The 20,028-nt window shown below is 45.8% G+C and overlaps 1 protein-coding gene across 24 annotated transcripts in view; it reads left to right on the top strand.

Annotated features, from left to right (window-relative positions):
- Positions 1-20,028, top strand: part of SDK2 (sidekick cell adhesion molecule 2) — a 1,552,195-nt gene that overhangs the window by 1,350,008 nt on the left and 182,159 nt on the right. For all 24 annotated transcript variants that reach the window (XM_068263131.1, XM_068263129.1, XM_068263132.1 and 21 more), the window contains 3 exons: positions 6,121-6,223; positions 12,405-12,581; positions 18,429-18,565. In XM_068263131.1, coding sequence (XP_068119232.1) covers positions 6,121-6,223; positions 12,405-12,581; positions 18,429-18,565 — 417 coding nt within the window. The remainder of the gene's footprint in view (positions 1-6,120; positions 6,224-12,404; positions 12,582-18,428; positions 18,566-20,028) is intronic.

The raw sequence follows: 20,028 nt of genomic DNA on the forward strand, positions 1-20,028 counted from the left end.
TTCTCTGCCTGAAAGAGTTAAATGTCAGGTATGCAAGTGACTGTTTCTTTCTGGGTCAGACTGGGTCAGATTATAGCATAACCTTCACTGAAAAGTAATTACAGCCATAAAACACTTTCCTGTCAGTAAATGGCTTCTTGGAGCAGGAAAGAGATAAAAAGGGTCAATAATTCATAGATTTGAGCTCAGGCATACTTCAATGAATTTGTCATTAAGCAGAGACAATGAAACCATAAAAACTTAAAAACTAGATTTAAATATAAAATAAAACTGTGGCATATCTAAAAAAGTCAATTTAGGAGAGGGAGGATAGATACAATTGTTTTTCTCATCAGTTTATTTTCACCTCAGATGTCCTTTAAAGGGGAACTGAAGAGAGAGGTATATGGAGGCTGTCATGTTTATTTCCTTTTAGACAATACCAGTTGCCTGGCAGTCCTGCTGATCCTCTGCCTCTAATACTATTAGCCATAGCCCCTGAACAAGCATGCAGCAGATCAGGTGTTTCAGTGGTTCAGACTTATAAGTCTGATCTGACAAGACTAGCTGCATGCTTGTTTCTGGTTTTAATCAGATACTACTGCAGAGAAATAGACCAGCAGGGCTGCCAGGCAACTGGTATTGATTAAAAGGAAATAAACATGACAGCCTCCATATCCCTCTCACTTCAGTTCCCCTTTAAGGGCTCTTTCACATCTGAACTGGTTTTCAGCGGTTTGACGCAACGGCATTAGATTGCGTTAACCAAGGTAAGATGAAAGTCCATAGATCTTCATTTCCTTTCACATCAAACGCTGCGTTTTTGTGCGTTGTGGTTGGACACACCCGGGAGCTTTTATTCGCCCGGCCCCCGGCGTTTTCCCGTCAGGTCAATTAGACCTACCGCCGCTAATCCCATGTCACATAACACTTGCATGCAATTGGGTTTGTGCATGCGTTGCCTAATGTGAAAGAACCCTAAGCATGGGATATCTTCATACATGTTTATTCCGTCCATTGACTTTGATGAACAGAGGCGCCAGCAGAATAAAAGCAATAATTAAAAGTTTTAAAATATGCTGGGGAGGCAGTGGTGGACTTACCTCCGAAAGCAGACTAGACTACTTGTCTGACATAAATAAACACTTTATTAGTACCCCAATAGATGCAACGCGTTTCGCAGGACCAGGCGCGCTTCATCAGGCAATAAAACAGGGGACAAAACAGTAGCTCTCAGGTAGCACCTATAGCGCCTCTGGGAATTGTCCCTTGTGCCCTTTGTGGTTATGGAATGCAAAGTCCCGCTGCTCTGCACGAGCACATTGAGCAGGGGCATACCACTAGCCCCCACGACCCCTGACACCGCCGGGAAGGGGGGGAGGGGGTGGCAGGTCAGTCAGAACAGCAGAAAAGGGTCACACATTACCTGCTCCTGCTGGCAGTGATACAGGTCCTCTCACCTTCCTGTTCAGTTTACAAGTGCTGTGCAGCCAGCCAATCACTATGCGGCTTCCATCCCTGTCACATGACATGAGAAGGAAGCGGCATGGTGATTGGATGGCTGCATAGCGCTTGCAAACTGAAGAGGAAGGGGAGAGGACCTGTATCGCCACCAGGGGCAGATTGTATGATGCTCTGCATTATGTAAAGGCCCCGCCCTAGCTCCCAGCGTGCTCTTCCGCTTGCCGGAGGTTGGGGGGGCGCTGGCCCGACAGATCGCTGCAGGGGTCCAGTGTAGTAGTTACGCCCCTCTCAGTAAGTAAGTTGAAATAATGCTTTGTTTTTAAATCTTTTTGTTGCGGCAAGATGGAAAAACAGCATGTTACCGGATAACCTCCTTACAAATTCAGCCACTTTTTATAAAAATAACATAGCACTTAAAGTGCATCTGAGATAAACTTTTACTCATTGCATAATTGTGTTCCTTTCATATAGTTTATAGGGCATTCCTCAAGCCAAATACTGTTTTTGCTTTAACACTCAAATTCCCTATAAACTAAACAAGCCTCGCCCACAACTCCTCCAGAGAGCCTTGGCACTGTAGCAAGGGCTTATGGGAGCTCAGTCTGGGCAGGAGGAGGAGGAGATTACCAGCCACGGATTTCAGAGGCAGAAGTGAGGAGGGAGAAAGGGGGAGGGGGGAGTGAAGTTTTCACAGGCTGAGGGCTGGAGATGCAGAGCAGCTTGCCTGTGTGTAATGTGACAAACAGAACATGGCTGCTGTCATTGTATCACAGGAATAAATAATCATAAACTGTTCAAGCTGTTTGCAGCTAGATTTGCTGTGTAAACTATCTAAACTTTATATAAGATATATAGACAAGTTACTTGTTATAGTTAGTTTTTCATCTCAGATCTGCTTTAATCACTCTGCACATCGATCCTTTGGAACAGAGCAGAGCTGATGCTGACATGCTGCAGAAACAATGAGCATGGTCATGGAACTTCTGTTACTCCATGTAATATGTAGGAGAGAACTGAATGGATTGCATTTTCATTTAAATTGAAGTGGAAGTTTCCTTTAAAGAAGACCTGGACTCAGAACTTCCTGTGTGCTCTAAAAGATAAGCAACAGCATAATAACTTTTAAAGAAAAACATTTCTTGGTTAACAGCTGATACTCACTTTCTAATAAATCTGCAGCATGTCTAGTTCCTGCTTTCATGGAAGCAGACATAGGGTTAACATCCCAGGTTTACCAATTAGCTGCTCTGCCGAGGCAGCCAGCTGACACAGCTGAGAGATCGAATTACAGTTGTGATTAGTCACAGATGAGGGGGAATTAGACAGGCTAAACTCTCTAAATACATACAGGGTGCAATTATCTACGTTTTTCCTTCTGTCCTGTGCAAGAGTTCAGCTCCACTTTAAAGAGCAAATGAAGTGAGAGGTATATGGAGGCTGCCATATTTATTTGCTTTTAAGCAATACCAGTTGCTTGGCAGCCCTGCTGATCCTCTGCCTCTAATACTATTAGCCATAGCCCCTGAACAAGCATGCAGCAGATCAGGTGTTTCTGACAAGATTAGCTGCATGCTTGTTTCTGGTGTGATTCAGACACTACTGCAGCCAAATAGATAGACTGGCAGGCAACTGGTATTGTTTAGCAGGAAATAAATGGGAGCCTCCATATCGCTCTCACTTCATGTGCAGGGCCGGTGTAAGGAGCAGGGCGCTCGGTAGAGAATAGGAAAGGGCTCAGGCTATTGCTGCTGTACCGGTCATAGGATTAAGAAGCATATATTACAGCGTAGTAATCTCGTATTTCCCCGATAAGGGAGGTAGGCCTCGGCCCTTTCATCTGCACAGCGGAAGGGGTTAAGCCGGGCACCGGTAAGCGCTCTCCTGGCCCGTGAGACAATGTGACTCTTCCGTCTTTTCGTTGCTTTTGTCTCATCTCTGCCTCGCACAATCACGCCGCTCTATTTGATGGTCTCACCGCATTGTCTGCGATGACAGAAGGGAAATTAGCTTGTCCAGTGACTTTATCTTGCGTCTTACACGGGCAGCCGAGGGGGAGTTGGCGCCTCATCTCGCCTGTCTCCTGCGCGGCACTTGAAAAGACCACGTCGAGATGTCAGGCACAGGCTCGTCAGCGGCGATATTAACCTCACCTTGGCAATAACAGGCGGAGGACAAAGGCGCTAAATGTGTACTGTGAGCCGCAGACAAATAAGCGGACATGAAAGGGCCTGCGGGGTCAGGATCCAACAGCATGCGTTATTGTACTGCATTGATCAAACAGCGCTTGTGAAACTGCGTGGATATATAGGTGTGCGCAGAAAGCTCGGGGGACATAACATCAATGCCAGGATTCAGAGACGTATTAGGAGCCCGAGGCAGAGCGAGGACCATTTCACACTGTCTGGTGCGCTGTGCTTTAATACAGCACATAACTGATGCGCAACCTAAGGGCGCGTTCACACATGTCCGGTGCATTACTCTCTGCTGTTACAAAGCAACATTTTCTGCACTCACCAAATGAACCTTCACATGCAGCCACAGCAGATCTGCAAAGGAGACACAACAGTGGTACGCGTTACAATAGCCTAGCAATTAGCGCAACACTTATATATGTGTGCAAAGGGGGGTGGGGGGGGCTGTAAACAGGGTGTGTCAATTCAGCAGTATTCTCTAACCCTTTAGCAGCCAATTTATTTAGAGGCTTGCCAATTTATTTTAGCATATTTTTTATTTCTTATATTTCTTTGCTTCTAATTAGTACTGCTGTAATGTGTATTCATGGCCAATGGTCACTAGGGGGCAGTGTGAGATATCCGCTGCATGGTTTGGGCAAGCAGCCTGTTATCAGTCGCTCGTCTAGTCGTTTGTCACCTGTACACATGCCTGATTGTTGTCAGAACAGACCAAGACACACCCCAATCAGGCGACAATCGGGTGGAATTGTTGGGCGGGTGAACGAGTCTGAAGAGATTAGCAGGGCAGCCAGGCAACTGGAATTGTTTATGGCTATAACATGTTTAATAATTATGGCAGCCACTATATCCCTCTCAGTTCTGCTGTACTTTTATATTTTATTGTTTATTTTATCACCAAAGATGTAGAATCTGACAAAAGAAAAATGAACCAGATACTTACCTGAGGAGAGGGAAGGCTGTGGGTCCTCTAGGGCCTTCATGTTCCTCTCACGGTCCCCTCATTGCAGCCCTGGCTCCTCCGTCTGAATCCCTGGCCGTAGGAGGCTTCAGAAGTCTTCAGAAGCTGAGTCCTCCCAAAGACAGGCCACTCTGTACTGCACATGCACGAGCGCGCAGGAGAGAGCACCAGCGCATGCGCAGTACGGAGACGCTCTGTCTTCAGGAACACTTGGGCTCCTGAAAACCTCTGAAGCCTCCTTCGGCGGAGAGAGAGCAGTACTTGACCAATTTGGTTGAATACTGCTAGTGGGGATCCAGCCCTGTAACATGGGGACAGTGAGAGGAGCGGTGGGGGGGGGGGGGGGGATGGGCGGGAGGGGGACGCTCTACAGGACCCACAGTCTTCCCTCTCCTTAGGTAGATGTCTGGTTCATTTTTTTAAGCGGTTCTCATTCACTTTAACCTCTTGGGGACCATAGGCTTAAAACCCCCCAGCTCTCTGTTGGTGGGATTTCATGGCTTTGTGAAAAATTTTTTGCAAATATTGGAGCGGTCGTTATCAAATGAAAACAAGCAAGGGAAGCTATGCTCCTCTTTTTTAAGGACCCGGGATTTCAATGGGAAAGGTGGTGCTGAGGGGAGTGGTAAATTTGAAACCTCTGCATGAAATGTTTGCTTGCTGACAGCAGGTGTGGGTAGAGCAGGGACCCTCTCCACTTGGTGCAACCTCAGCGCTGGTGGAAGGGTCTAGTACAGAATGCGTTTGCTTTGCATGCAAACCATTTTGGAACATTATATCCTCCATTTAGTGCAACTGATTGCAACTTGCATTCAAGTTCTGTTTAACATTGCTAGAGTTTCAGGCTTGTTGAGAGTGTTAGAGGGGTGCAGGGGGTTAATGATTGTTTGCGTGTACATGTGACAAGATGCTGATCATCTGTATACAGTATATATGCAATGGTCATCACCAGTAAATGGAACGTCACACACCAGAATCTTAGGACATCCCCCGCACACAATCCTGACCCTCCCCTGATTATGTCTCCATTAAATTGTTTATATAAATAAATAAAACTTGCTGATTCATTCATACATAGTTCTAGATGTCTCGAAGACGCCATTATTCTACTCCTACTGTGTAACAGATTATTGGTCCACCAATTGCCTGCCTGAATCTAAACTTCCCCTGATCCCTAGTAGTGTTGGCTGATCTGCACCAACAGTGCTGAGTCCTCGTGGGTGGAGTCAGGAAGTGCAGCCACACTGATATTACAAACGCCGTCAGATGAGAACTCAGGAAAACATAGAGGTGTTATTTTGACCTTATCCATTCAGAAGTCATATAAACAGTTAGGAGGCGGGATCTTCAGAAAATGATTAGGGAATGACTACGCTTACCGGTATTGAAATGGTTTGTTTTGCATGCAGCTTTCTTTAAAAAGCTCCTCAGGGGCGGGACTTGTATGAAACTGTTCTATCAAGAGCTCAAAAACATTGAGGTTCTCTGTTTAATTGGTCACATTTATGCCCCTTTGTCTTACAGCTCGGACCCGCATCATCAACCCTCCAACAGACCAGAGCGTCATTAAAGGGACAAAGGCCTCCATGTCCTGCGGCGTGTCACATGATCCCAGTGTCGCCATTCGGTAAGATATTTATTCCGCAGCATCCGTTAGATGTTTTTATTCCTATAAACTGTTTACTCTTCACCTGCAACATGTGCTGAAATTTAAATCTAATATATTTTGGTCTGTAACTGCTACTCTGTACTTACACTGATAGTAAGCATGCAGTAAATAAATAATAGTAGTCTTTAATTGTCTAGTCTTTGGAAGATGTTTTTTTTTGAGGGAGGGAAGGTGTATTTGATTATGTAGCAACCTATGAAAAGTATATTTGTAGGCATCCCTTATAAAAAAAAATCCAGTAAATATTTGGACTTTTATTTCTACTATTCTTTTCTATTACATAGCCTGAATAGGAACAACACTAAAATAGCAATAGGAACTCCACTAAATACTGCAAAATGCATACAAATTGACTTAACCTTCATGTACAGACAGGTCTTACACTGATCGGTAAATGATGTGCTAACATGCCCCCTCATTCAGAGCCGGGACAAGGTCCTCTAGCACCCAAGGCTGAGACAGCAAAGTGCGCCCCTCCATCCCTGCCTCCCCAGCCGTCACACACTGATTGCTATTAGACTAAGAGGCGCCACAGGGCCCACAACCTCCCCAACACCTTAATATCTAGTTATCTGGCTTGCAGTCACTGCTATGTATCCCCTTTTATTATTTCTTTCTGCTTCAAACACAATTAGGAATGACAGCTGAATGAATTCTGTGCCCCCTCCTACACTGCGCCCTGAGGCTGGAGCCTCTCCAGCCTATGCCTCGGCCCAGCCCTGCCCTCATTTCCATGAGAATAGCTATTTTCGGCAAAATTCATGCAAATTACCTTATGAATTACCTCATAATTTACCTAATAAGGTAAAACATGACTAAATCCCACTCACATGAGGTAATTTGTTTGATAACCCTTCCAGAATTGAGGCCATTGTATTATGTGTAGGGAGGGGGTTCAACAGTTTTGCTGGAGTGCCCCTTTATTTGCAGTTATGCCCTCCGGGGTATACAGGACTTTGCAAAGATGGGCTCACAGGGAAGTTACGTTCAGGTTTGGTTGATCTCTGGGTTCGGCTGGTCATGTCTTCCTGCTCTGATCTCGCTGGAGGTGGCTGTACACAGGCCTGTGACTGCAGTAAAGTGGGCCTAAGATGAACTTTCTCGGTCTACATCGGGCCCATGGGAGCCTTATGCTGCCGTTTCTGCTGCAGAAAGACATTGCAAAACCACTGAACATTTCCGCCTGGCCAGCCTCCCCTCTCCTAATTTGTCTCTTTTCATCTGTAAATCTCTCTTGTTGTAATGTAGAGTAATATGGGGTCTCCCACCCCTGCCCCTGACCGCAGCGTCCGAGGACCCCTGCTAATTAACGCAGGCTTTGGAGCCGTCTCTCTTTCACCCATAAATAATGAGGGAAAATTAAACATTCCTAATTGGTTTCTGGCGGCGGGGGGGGGGGGGGGGGGAGAGAGAACCCACAGCGAACTCTGTGAAAAATTTAACAGGAGGTAAAAAATTAATCTCGCTTAACTTCATCCGCAGTGAATATTTTATTGGGCGATATTAATTCCTCCTTGGACAGCATATGTATCATCTCAGGCCCAGGCAGCTCCCCTCGGATTATGTGGACGGAGGGAGGACAGCTAGGATTGAAGGGGAACGCCGCATGAGCGGAATTAAAGGCTCTCTATAGTTAGGCTATTTGCTTGCATTCCTTCCTTTTTAATTAAAGAAGAACTTTATTGAAAGATAGTAGTAGCGGGAAAAAATAAATAAATACATTACAGGCGTAACGCATTACAGGTGAGAAGTTAAAAAATAGAAAATAAATCAAGAAATGATTGATACTCGCTTTGTAATTTGTTCATGTTGTTTGCTCCACGGTGAGCCTGCAGGTCATCAGCTTTACTACTGGCAGACAAAAAAAAAACAGGCAGCACCAACTGCCATCATCTATAAACACATCCACTAGCAATGTGTTAGTTTAAAAGGTTTTACAAAAGAAACAATACGCACACACACACACACACACACACACACACACTATACACACACTGTATACACACACACACACACACACACACACCACACACACACACACACACACTATACACACACTGTATACACACACACACATACACACACACCACACACACACTGTATACACACACACACACACACACACACACCACACACACACAAACTGTATACACTCACACACACACAAACACACTGTACACACACACACACTGTACACACACACACTACACACACACTGCACACACACACACACTGCACACACACACACTGCACACACACTGCACACACACACACACACTGCACACACTGCACACACACACACACACACTGTACACACACACTGTACACACACACACACACACACACACTGTACACACACACACACATTGTACACACACACACTGCACACACACACACACTGTACACACACACTGTACACACACACACACACACACACACTGTACACACACACTGTACACACACACACACACACACACTGTACACACACACACACATTGTACACACACACACACTGCACACACTGCACACACACACACACTGTACACACACACTGTACACACACACACACACACTGTACACACACACTGTACACACATACTGTACACACACACACACACTGTACACACACACTGTACACACATACTGTACACACACACACACACTGTACACACACACACACACACACACACACACACTGTACACACACACACACATTGTACACACACACACACACACACACTGCACACACTGCACACACACACACACTGTACACACACACTGTACACACACACACACACACACTGTACACACACACACACTGTTTGCTTAGCAGTTGGAAACATGCATAAGTTCTCACAATGCAACGAGGTTCACAGACAGGATACTGTCATGACCATGGCCCTGACATCACATTATGGGAGGGGCTTTACCACAATATCAGCTATACAGCGCTCCCTGATGATGTGTTTGTGATAAGGAATAGATTTCTTATGGGGAAGGAGGTATCAGCTACTGATTGGGATGACGTTCAATCCTTGGTCACAGTTCCTCTTTAAAATAGGCTTTGAAACATTGCATTTCAACTATTGAAAAAAAGTGAGCCCATTAGTAAAAGGCCACATAGCTGGTTTGCTAAAAAGAAAAGTATTTTTCACCCCCTCCTATTTACTCCCTGCACTATATTATTAAAGTGCACTTTGGTACCCGGTCACAGGAAAGAACCGCCACTGCAGCGCGACTGAATGGAGCACTTGTCGTCAGTTCTAAAATGACGCTAAAAGGCCAGATCTAGCGCTGTAAAGTGTCCTCCATCTGCAGGCCATCAACTCTTCCCTTGTTCTTCATACTAGACCAGAACTCTAGTAAAGAACTGTCCTGTAAATAATATAAAGTTACTTATTCTTTGCCCTTTGTAAAATCATTCCTGTCCCTGATTTACATTCTGAAACCTATCACTGGTGGTGACCTCTTTAGTCCTGTCAGGTGCATCACTGCACAATGTTTAGTTGCTGAGTTCCGAATCCAGTACAGGCCTGATCTCCCAATATGCTCTGCGAGGAGAAATCTGCAAAGCTAAACAGCCTAGGCCATGACATCACTGGGAGGGCGTGGCTACCTACCAATATACGGCAATATACAGATATAGCAAGTGTTTCTGATTACCTAAGGAGAGGGAAGGCTCTGGGTTCTAATGAGCCATCCCTCTCCCGGTGCCCTCACCGCAGCGGCAGCTCCTCCAGTCAGTTCCCCCCGTCGCTGGGGACTTCGGAAGTCTTCTGGAGCCGAGTAAGGCGACTCCATACTGCGCATGCGATACAGGGCGCTCGAAGACTGCCGAAGTCTCCCTTCGGCGGTGGAAATAGCAGTATTTGAGCAATTTAGTCAAATAACTGCTACGGGGAGCCAGCGTTGGAACGGGCACCGGGAGAGGAGAGGGGAGGCTCATTAGGACCCTGAGGCTTCCCTCTCCTTAGGTAAGTATCTGGCTTTTTTTTATTAATCGGTTGCCTTTGACTTTAAAGGAGTCGTCAAGCAACTCCTGCTACCCATAGTACTAGTAAGAATCATGGTTAGTTCAACAATAAGGTGGCGATGGCCATACACTTACAGACTGCAACCAGATTGGACCATACGATAGATTGCGGTCTGATCTGGCAGTGACAGGTATTTCATAGATTTCAGCAGCGTTGTGCTGTGCAATCTGGTACAAGCTATGGGCTGTTGATCTGTTGCCGCTCTCCACCCGTCGCTGATCAACCTTTATTTTTTCCATGTCGTCCAATCAATCTACCCAATAGTTTTCGGTCAGAAAATGATTGAATGATTGATCAGGCCACTCTCTGCATCGCTTTCTAGCCAATGCGATCACTGATCGAATTGGCCGAATATTAAAGGGAGAAATTGGTGAGTGTATGCGAAGCAGGTCATCTTGTGGCCCGCGTAGCGCCAGATTTGGGCGCCGTTGTCGTTCACACACCATGATTCAGGTACTGGCATTAGCCGGACCACCGTGCCGTGCACAGAGGGAGGAATTAGGTAATCAGTAAGGGAGTGATGGTATTTATTTTTTATATTCCTATACCTTGCGCATGGAGAGCTGTCTTCTGGTTTTTCTCTGTGCCCAACTGATTAGCGGCCAGATAATACGTCCTCGAGTGTATGGTCACCTTTAGCACTGGGAAACCGGGAGTAGGTGGAGCCAATGCAGACATTAGATAAGTATACTTTTTTTTTATACTTGGCAACAAAGAGCAGTGAGCAGGATGAGCAGGTTCCATGAAACTTCTGTCCATGGTGCTTTAGGACTGCAGATAAAATGCAGAAGCCTAAATGTCTGTGTACACGAAGCACTGCGCTCGCCCATCTCTCATACGCTCCGCACGGCGGAAACATATTTGGGCTCCAGGTAACAGAACATATACTCCACTTTTATGTTATTAAAAATATGACAAATAATGTGTTTTCTAGCTTGTTATAGAGAAGCAATATGTATATATTATTGGATTGTACTATATTTGGAAGGCTATTTACCCGCCAAGTGTGTAAAGATGAATAACCGATGTGGAAACCGCGGCAGTACGGGAATCCTGCTGAGATACATTCTGTGCATTCTAACCGCTTCTATATATAAATACACAAATTCTCCATCAGTATGTATAGAGGCCAGTGTGTGCAAATGAGCGCCGATGAAATCACTGGCCATGATTTCCTTCTGTTAAAGGGGAACTCCAACTTGTGTTACAGGATATGGCGGTTTCAGAGACCAGTCTAGCTCTGCTTGAGGCAAGCAGGGCCGGCGCTGCCATGCAGGCAAAGGGGGCAATTGCTCCAGGGCCCCTACCTGTACAGGGGCCCCTGGACCCCATCAAGTGGTCTAACCCCTAGTGCTCCTTGTGGCCCCTGCATGTGTGACAACATCAGAAATGAATTAAGATGAAACAGGCCCCTAGGCAAGACAGCAGTTTTTTGCCCTCTGCTGATGGTCACCTGGCAGTTTTAGTAAGATTTGGTGGAGTTAACATCCACCAGGCCCAAACACTATCTCCAGGCCCTAGCCTTGCTTTTGCTGGTGTATTTATACAGCTTCTAGTCAGTGGATTATGATTTATGCTGACGTGCGATTTCCCAGCTTTTTGCAGGTGTTGTCACTGTGTATATTGAAATATTACTTTCCGAATGAAATGAGTGATTTCAGGTTCCTGGTGCATAGTGTGCTGGTCAAACACCAGAGGATATGGTAAGCTAGAGGCACCCCGAATGCGGCTATCAGACTGCAGTGGCACTTTGTTTGGCCTGAGGAAGTGGGCTAGATCGTACGAAACGCGTTGCCTGTGCTTATTAATAAACATTTCTGCTCAAAGTGAGTTGTTGTCTATGAGGTAAGCCACCTCAACCTTTTAGTTTTTAGTTTTTTCAACTTATTTGTACACCATTGGGCGCCTCTTTACTCCCACCAGAGGATAAGGACTCTGTAAAGCTCTGCAAAAAAAGCTGTCAGTGCTGCATCAATTGGCCACTCTCTATCACACAGCGTGTAATGGTCACTTGTCTGACTGGGTCCCAATACTGACAGGTTGCAGACTGTAGATCACGGATCTGTCACAGGCATCCATAATATCTTCTTTCCTCTCCACCACAGGTATATATGGGAGAAAGATGGCGCCCCGCTGAGCGTGGAGAACTTACCCAGAATCCAGATGGACAAGAATGGCACCTTACATATCTCTCAGACGTGGTCCGGAGATATTGGCACATACACCTGCCGAATCCTGTCTGTAGGGGGCAATGACTCGAGGAGCGCGCACCTGCGGGTCAGGTAAATCTACAAAGCCGGATAACAGCCCCTGGCCCCTTTCAGGCGGGAATCTGAACTGTGCGTTTGCCGTGAAGTTCAGCCTCCCATCTGCCTCGCTCGCCAGTGCAAATCAGGTGTTATATAAATGCAATCAAAGCCCGTTACTCAAGAATCTTCTATGTTGGCAGACTATCTATAACCACTTCACCCCAAAGGGGTTTTTACCATAACGGACAGGAGCGATTTTCACTTTTCCGTTCTCATCCCTTTCATTTGCCAATAGCTTAATCACTACTTATCACAATGAAATGATCTATATCTTGTTTTTTTCACCACCAATTGGGCTTTTTGGGGTTGATATTTGTGTTCAGTAATTACTTTATTTTCTATGCATTTTAAAGGGAAAAACAAGGAAAAAATGAAAAATTACACTATTTCTCCAATGTCATCCCCTATAGGTTTAATACAAACACTGCTACTGTACATAAACCGCACACATGTTATCTGCCTATTTGTTCTGGTTATCACAAGATTTTAATTATGTCCCTAGTACAAAGTATGGTGACAATATAGTATTTGGAAATAAAGGTGTATTTTTTCTATGTTTTTTCCCCCCTCGCTAATCTCAGGTGCGGGAGCGCGCATGCACGCGCACAGCGGCAGCAGCACTGTTTGACTTATAAAAACATCTTGGAGCCAGTAAGAGGCTCTAGCATGACGTTTTTATAAGTCTGGTTGTCATTAAGTGGTTAAAGCAAACCTTAAGCAAAAATAAACTTATGAGATAATTAATTGAATGTGTAGTAGAGCTAAGAAAGAGAACATTAGTAGCAAAGAAAAGTCTCATATTTTCCAGTAGAGGAAGAGTTAACAACTGAAGTTGTTGGGGTCTCCGCCGGAGCAAAGGATGACCTCCAGGTCGTCTTCTACTGCGCCTGCGCGCGCGCCTCTGTCAATCACCTCCACTTGGTCTGGATTGTACTGTGGAGGAGCAGGACTACTGCCACTCCTGACTACATGGAGGTGATTGGCAGCGGTGCAGGCACAGGACTCTCCTGACCACATGGAGGTGATTGGCAGCGGTGCAGGCGCAGGACTCTCCTGACCACATGGAGGTGATTGGCAGCGGTGCAGGCACAGGACTCTCCTGACCACATGGAGGTGATTGGCAGCGGTGCAGGCACAGGACTCTCCTGACCACATGGAGGTGAGTGACAGCGGTGCAGGCGCAGGACTCTCCTGACCACATGGAGGTGATTGGCAGCGGTGCAGGCGCAGGACTCTCCTGACCACATGGAGGTGATTGGCAGCGGTGCAGGCACAGGACTCTCCTGACCACATGGAGGTGATTGGCAGCGGTGCAGGCGCAGGACTCTCCTGACCGCATGCAGGTGAGTGACAGCGGTGCAGGCGCAGGACTCTCCTGACCGCATGCAGGTGAGTGACAGCGGTGCAGGCACAGGACTCTCCTGACCACATGGAGGTGATTGGCAGCGGTGCAGGCGCAGTAGCCTTTGCACCGGCGGGGACCCCAGGCTGGCGGCTGTGAGCGGAGATGCTGTGTGGGACATATCAGCTGCCAGGGGCTGGAGGAAGCCCCGGGTAAGTAGAGTGGGGGGTAGTATAGTGTGATTGGAGATTCCTTTAAAACAGACCTGAACTCAGAACTTCCTCTCTGCTCTAAAAGACAGACAACAACATAATTACCTTTAAAGAAAAACATTTCTGTATTACAGCAGATACAAATCCTGCAATAAATTTAGTTTCCACTTCCTGCTTTCATGGAGGCAGACATCTTGTTAACATCCTCTGCTTTCAAATGAGCTTATCTTCCTTATCTGCCATGGCAGTCAGCTGACACAGGGGAGAGATCAAATTATAGCTTGCCATTAGTCACAGATGAGGGGGGATTAGACAGGCTGAACTCTCTAAATACCTACAGGGTGCATTTCTCTGTGTTTGCCCTCTGTCCTGTGCATGAGTTCAGGTCCACTTTAAAGAACAGAGTGTGGTTTCTAAACTGCAAATAAGACAGTATGATTCAATGTTATAAATAAAGCTATATAACTAAAAAATAAAAATGAGACCCTTTTCTTTGCTACGAATTTTCTATACGTTATCCGTACTACGCATACAATTCATTATATCATTATTTTTTTTCACTTCATGTTTGTTTTAAGGCTTACAGGTACCCATAGACATAATACTTTGGTTGGCAGACATTGGCAGGCATTTAAAGATATTGTCCATTTCGGGTGACCATATTTTATCCTCAGAACGGAAAAAATATTGTCAACTGAAAACACTTTTGTTGTTGTTTTTCTAATAATATACAATATTCATTGATAAATTATTTAGTCCATGTTTGCTCCTTGTAAAATATTTAGTCCTGTCAGACACATCACTGCGGAATGTTTGTTTACTGAGAGTTCCGAAGCCAGGACAAAATACACCTGGTATTCCAGAAAGCTCCAGAATGGGGGGAGGGGGGATTCCGCTAAGGCTATACATCACTGGGAGGGTGGGGCTATATTCCATATATTTAAGTATTTATATAGCGCCGACATATTACGCAGCGCTGTACAGCGTATATTGTCTTGTCACTAACTGCCCTCAGAGGCGCTCACAGCCTAAAGATATAGAAAGTGTTTCTGATGTTGAAAGCAGGAAAATCACCATAAAGTGGGTGTCCTGAATAATTGACTACATGTCACTGCTATGCCTCTTTATTAAGAAAGCCTTACCTGTATACTGTGACAGAGCTCCGCTTGCTTGTAGCACACTGTAAAAAATCAGCCTCTGACCAGCCAATCAGGAGGACGTTCTGCTGTTCCCTGGAAGGTGGGCACAGCCCCTCCCATCTCCGCCCACACAGTGACACACCTTCCTGCCCTCCCATCTCCGCCCACACAGTGACACACCTCCCTGCCCTCCTGTCCCAAGAGAGAATCAGCAGGTGGGCGGGGACTCGGGGAGCCGCGTCACTCTAAATGCGTGGAGGAAAGGACCGCAAGGTTCAGCTTTTGGGCCATAGCCGATATTGCTTCTGGTAAACTCAGTAGAACAGTAAGGCTTATCATAAGACTATTATGATAAGATGGAATATTTCATTTAGCCATTAGAAAACAACTTCAGGTTTACTTTGAAGGACATCCGAGGTGAAAATAAACTGATGAGAAAAACAATTGTATCTATCCTCCTTCTCCTAAAAATGACTTTTTATTTTAGATATCCCACAGTTTTATTTTATATTTTAATCTGGTTTTTAAGTTTTTACTGTTACATTGTTTCTGCTCAATGACATCTTCATTGAAGTATGCCAGAGCTCAAATCTAGGAATTATAGAATTTTTTTTTGTTTGTTTTTTTATCTCTTTCCCGCTCTCAGAAGCCATTTACTGACAGGAAAGTGTTTTATGGCTGTAATTACTTATCAGTGAGGGTTAAACTGTAGTCTGACTCAGTCCTGACCCATCAAGAAACTGTCACTTGCATACCTGATATTTAACTCTCTTTCAGGCAGAGAAAGAAAAAAAGGAACTTGGCACTGTACATACCCGTCTGTCTCATCATGTCACATGTCACCTCGGGTATCCTTTAAAGTGTAACTGTTGGGCATAAAATCAGAAATAATCTTTATTTTTATCTGGTAAACAAGTAATAAGGATGCTAGGCTGACCATGTGTCCTCTTTTGCCCGGACAGGTCCACTTTTTTAGACCTGTCCGGGCTGTCCTCCCGGATATTTGATCTGTCTGGAGAGCCGAACACACTTGCAGAGATCCATTGAGGCTGAGATGAGCCGAACACTGCGAGTCAGTGGCAGAAGAACAGCTTGCAGAGATCCACTGAGGCTGAGATGAGCCGAACACTGTGAGCCAGAGACAGAAGAACTGCTTGCAGAGATCCACTGAGGCTGAGATGAGCCGAATACAGCGAGCCCAAGGCAGAAGAACCATTTGCAGAGATTCTCTGCAAACGGTTCTTCTGCTGCTTGGGCTCGCAGTGTTCGGCTCATCTCAGCCTCAGTGGATCTCTGCAAGTGGTTCTTCTGTCGCTGGCTCACAGTGTTTGGCTCATCTCAGCCTCAGTGGATCTTCTCTCTCTGCAAGCTGTTCTTCTGCAGCTTGGGCTCCCAGTGTTCGGCTCATCTCATTCAGCTCCTGACTCAAACGGCTCTTCCTCGGGCTAGGCAGTGAGTCAATCCCTTCCTGCTGCTCTGCTGCACCTCCAGCCGCCCCCATCCACTGAGACAGAGCAAATTGCAGAGCAGAGGGGTGGAGACAGCCAGAGACAGCCTGAGTTCAGTGGGACTCACGCTGGGCTGATCACTAGGGCTGTATGTGTGTGACATGTAGGAGGATCTCAGAAGCACAGCCTGAGCCCTGAGTTCAGTCTGTCAGTGTCAGTGAATTGATTCAAGTCACGCTGGTGCTGTGTGGGCAGCCTGTGGGAGCATAAGGGCCTGAGTTAGCAGTGAAGTCACTGCTGTGTGGCCAGCCTGTGGGAGCATAAGGGCCTGAGTTAGCAGTGAAGTCACTCTGCTGTGTGGGCGGCCTGTGGGAGCATAAGGGCCTGAGTTATTAGCAGTGAAGTCACTGCTGTGTGGCCAGCCTGTGGGAGCATAAGGGCCTGAGTTAGCAGTGAAGTCACTCTGCTGTGTGGCCAGCCTGTGGGAGCATAAGGGCCTGAGTTAGCAGTGAAGTCACTGCTGTGTGGCCAGCCTGTGGGAGCATAAGGGCCTGAGTTGTTAGCAGTGAAGTCACTGCTGTGTGGCCAGCCTGTGGGAGCATAAAGGCCTGAGATTGTAAGCTACACTGGGGCCATATTCCTATCTAACCTATACTGGGGCCATATACCTTGTCCGTACATTTGTGGGGAAATCTGCTGCCAATCTCATTGCATTTTGTGGGAAATTCTTCTGCGAATCTGATTGCATTTTGTGGTTGGCCGGCCCTCCACCATGTGGTCTGGAAAAAAAAACCATCCCTCCATGCCCACGAAGTTGAACAGCACACTGCTAAGGTCTTGTATATTTGGCCCCACCCATGACCACACCCACATGCTGTTGTGATCGTCCTCTTTTTTGGAAATCAAAATATGGTCACCCTAAAGGATGCTAACCAGGAAATCCAAAAGGTAAAATCTCTATTACTTTTCTTGCTGATAAATGATCATTCCCCAGTTTATTGGTACGTTGCGGCAAAAAGGAAGTTGCAGGGCATGCTGGGTTGTCTTTTTTTGCTTCTTTATTTCCCCTCAGACTTAACTAACGTACAGAAGCAAAAAAGGACAGCCCAGCATGCCCTGCAACTTCCTTTGTGCGGCAACGTACCAAATAAGAGTCAGGTAATAATCATTTATAAACAAGAAAAGTAATAGTGATTTTACCTTTTTGGATTGCCTGATTAGCATCCTCATTACTTGTTTACCAGATAAAAATAAAGAATTGATTTTATGCCCGACAGTTAGTCTTTAAAACAAAAAGTTAGATTCTGTTGAATCAGAGAACTTTATCCAATGCATTAGGATGCATAGGTGGAGATATTAGACCGATCCAGCGGAGGCCTCCACAATGTTCCCATTACTGCAGTGACTAGGCCCAGGCTTTCTGTGTATGCCCCTAGCACTTCCACAACTGTCAGGGTGCTCCTTGCCTGCTGCTGTTTGTAGCGGATTGACCGGAGAGAGTCTTCTGGCAATCTTCAGCTCATTAGGTAGTTAATGTAACACTTGGCAGATCCTGCTCCTCTGTGGTCTTACTCTCTTACAAGATGGCTCCTGTGTGGCCCTAAGCTTCTTCTGCAGCAAGATGGCGCCTCTCTGGTCTTTGTGTTCAGCAGAATAGCGCCTCTGTGTGTTTCCTGCAGGCAACTCCCTCACGCTCCTGAGAACCCAGTCGCCCTACTGAGCACCACAGAACCGAGATCCATCAATCTTACATGGGCCAGACCTTTCGACGGCAACAGCCCGCTGATCCGGTACATCCTGGAGGTTTCCGAGAACAGTAAGTGTATCGTATATTTATCCGTTTCACTGAAACGAACGCCTTCTGCATTGTTTTCCCCAGGGGGCATTGAATAGATTGAATTGAGGGTGGTGCTGAAGGGGCACGGCCCATCCAAGCAGCACGTTTCTGTATGAAACTTTCTTCCCTGAAACTCGCGCTCATAAATAACAGGGAGTCTTTGTTGAAATAAGACATTACATTTCTGCTAAGTCGATATAGGGATTGCCGGAGTGCTTCCACTACCTGGAAGTCTGTAATCTGAATAGGGGCTCATGACTTTATCGCAGAATATTGATCAGAACCCAGAACAACATTAAAGTGAACTTAAAGTGAAAATGAACTAATGAAATAAATGTATTTATCATCCTACTTCTAAAAACAACTTTTAGATATCCCACTGTTTAAGTTATGTTTAAAAACGTAAAAAAAAATATAGATTTACGGTTTTGTCTCAGCTCATTGACACAGTCTGTCCCCTGTCTCAGAGAGCTAAAATATATGAATAATTGGGGTTGATTCATCACCGGTAATGCAGGCAAACAGCCTGTGTAAACTGCTGTTGCTCGCGGTAATAAATCATAGCAACTTACTGATACCTCCATGCACACTACGCGCGCTAGAGGTAGATCATCGGCCGTTGCTAAGTAACACGCTACACTGCCACTAGCGTGTGTAGCGTGCATGGAGGTATCAGTAAGTGAGGGAACAAAAACACAATAGAAAACCAGGAGCCCCTTATGGGGTTGTATATCACACCCAATAATGGAGATACAGGCAATACAAAGGTACTTAAAGAGAACCAGAGATGAAGCACCCTCTTGTATTTTACCTTATAAATCAGTGGGAACATGACAGTAAACGCCTAATCTGCTCTTTGTTTCATTGTTCTCTGTTTAATCTGGTTGTTATCACCTCTGATAAGAATCCCTGACTGAGCACTCAGTCTGGCTTTGCTACGGAAAGATTATAGCTGAGTCTGTCTTCTCTGGTGTCTTTTCAAGCCCAAGCCTGCCCCCTTGTGGCTCTGCTATAATGACTCAGCTATAATTATTCCCTGCAAAGCCAGACTGAATGCTCAGTCCAGGATTCTTATCACAGCTGATAACAGACACTTTTAGCAGTGATGATGAAACAGAGAGCATGGCAAGTGTTTTCTCTAATGTTCTTACTGATATATATGGTAAAATACACAAGGGTGCTTCGTCTCTGGTTCCCTTTAAAAGCCTGGGTTGCAGAATGGCATTCACGGTAAAAGGCTTTGGTTGTGGTGGGTCTGACTACCCTATGGCAGGGCTTCCTAACCCTGTACTCAGGTACCACCAATAGGGTATGTTTAGTAGAAATCCACAGAGGTAGCTGATCAGCTCTGCTGAGACACTAATTACCTCACCTGTGCAGGTTTGTGCTTTTCTACAGAACATGTACTGTTGGTGGTACTCGAGAACACGGCTGGGAAGACC

This window comes from Hyperolius riggenbachi, chromosome 12, assembly GCF_040937935.1.
Source record: "Hyperolius riggenbachi isolate aHypRig1 chromosome 12, aHypRig1.pri, whole genome shotgun sequence".
Taxonomy (NCBI): Eukaryota; Metazoa; Chordata; class Amphibia; order Anura; family Hyperoliidae; genus Hyperolius; species Hyperolius riggenbachi.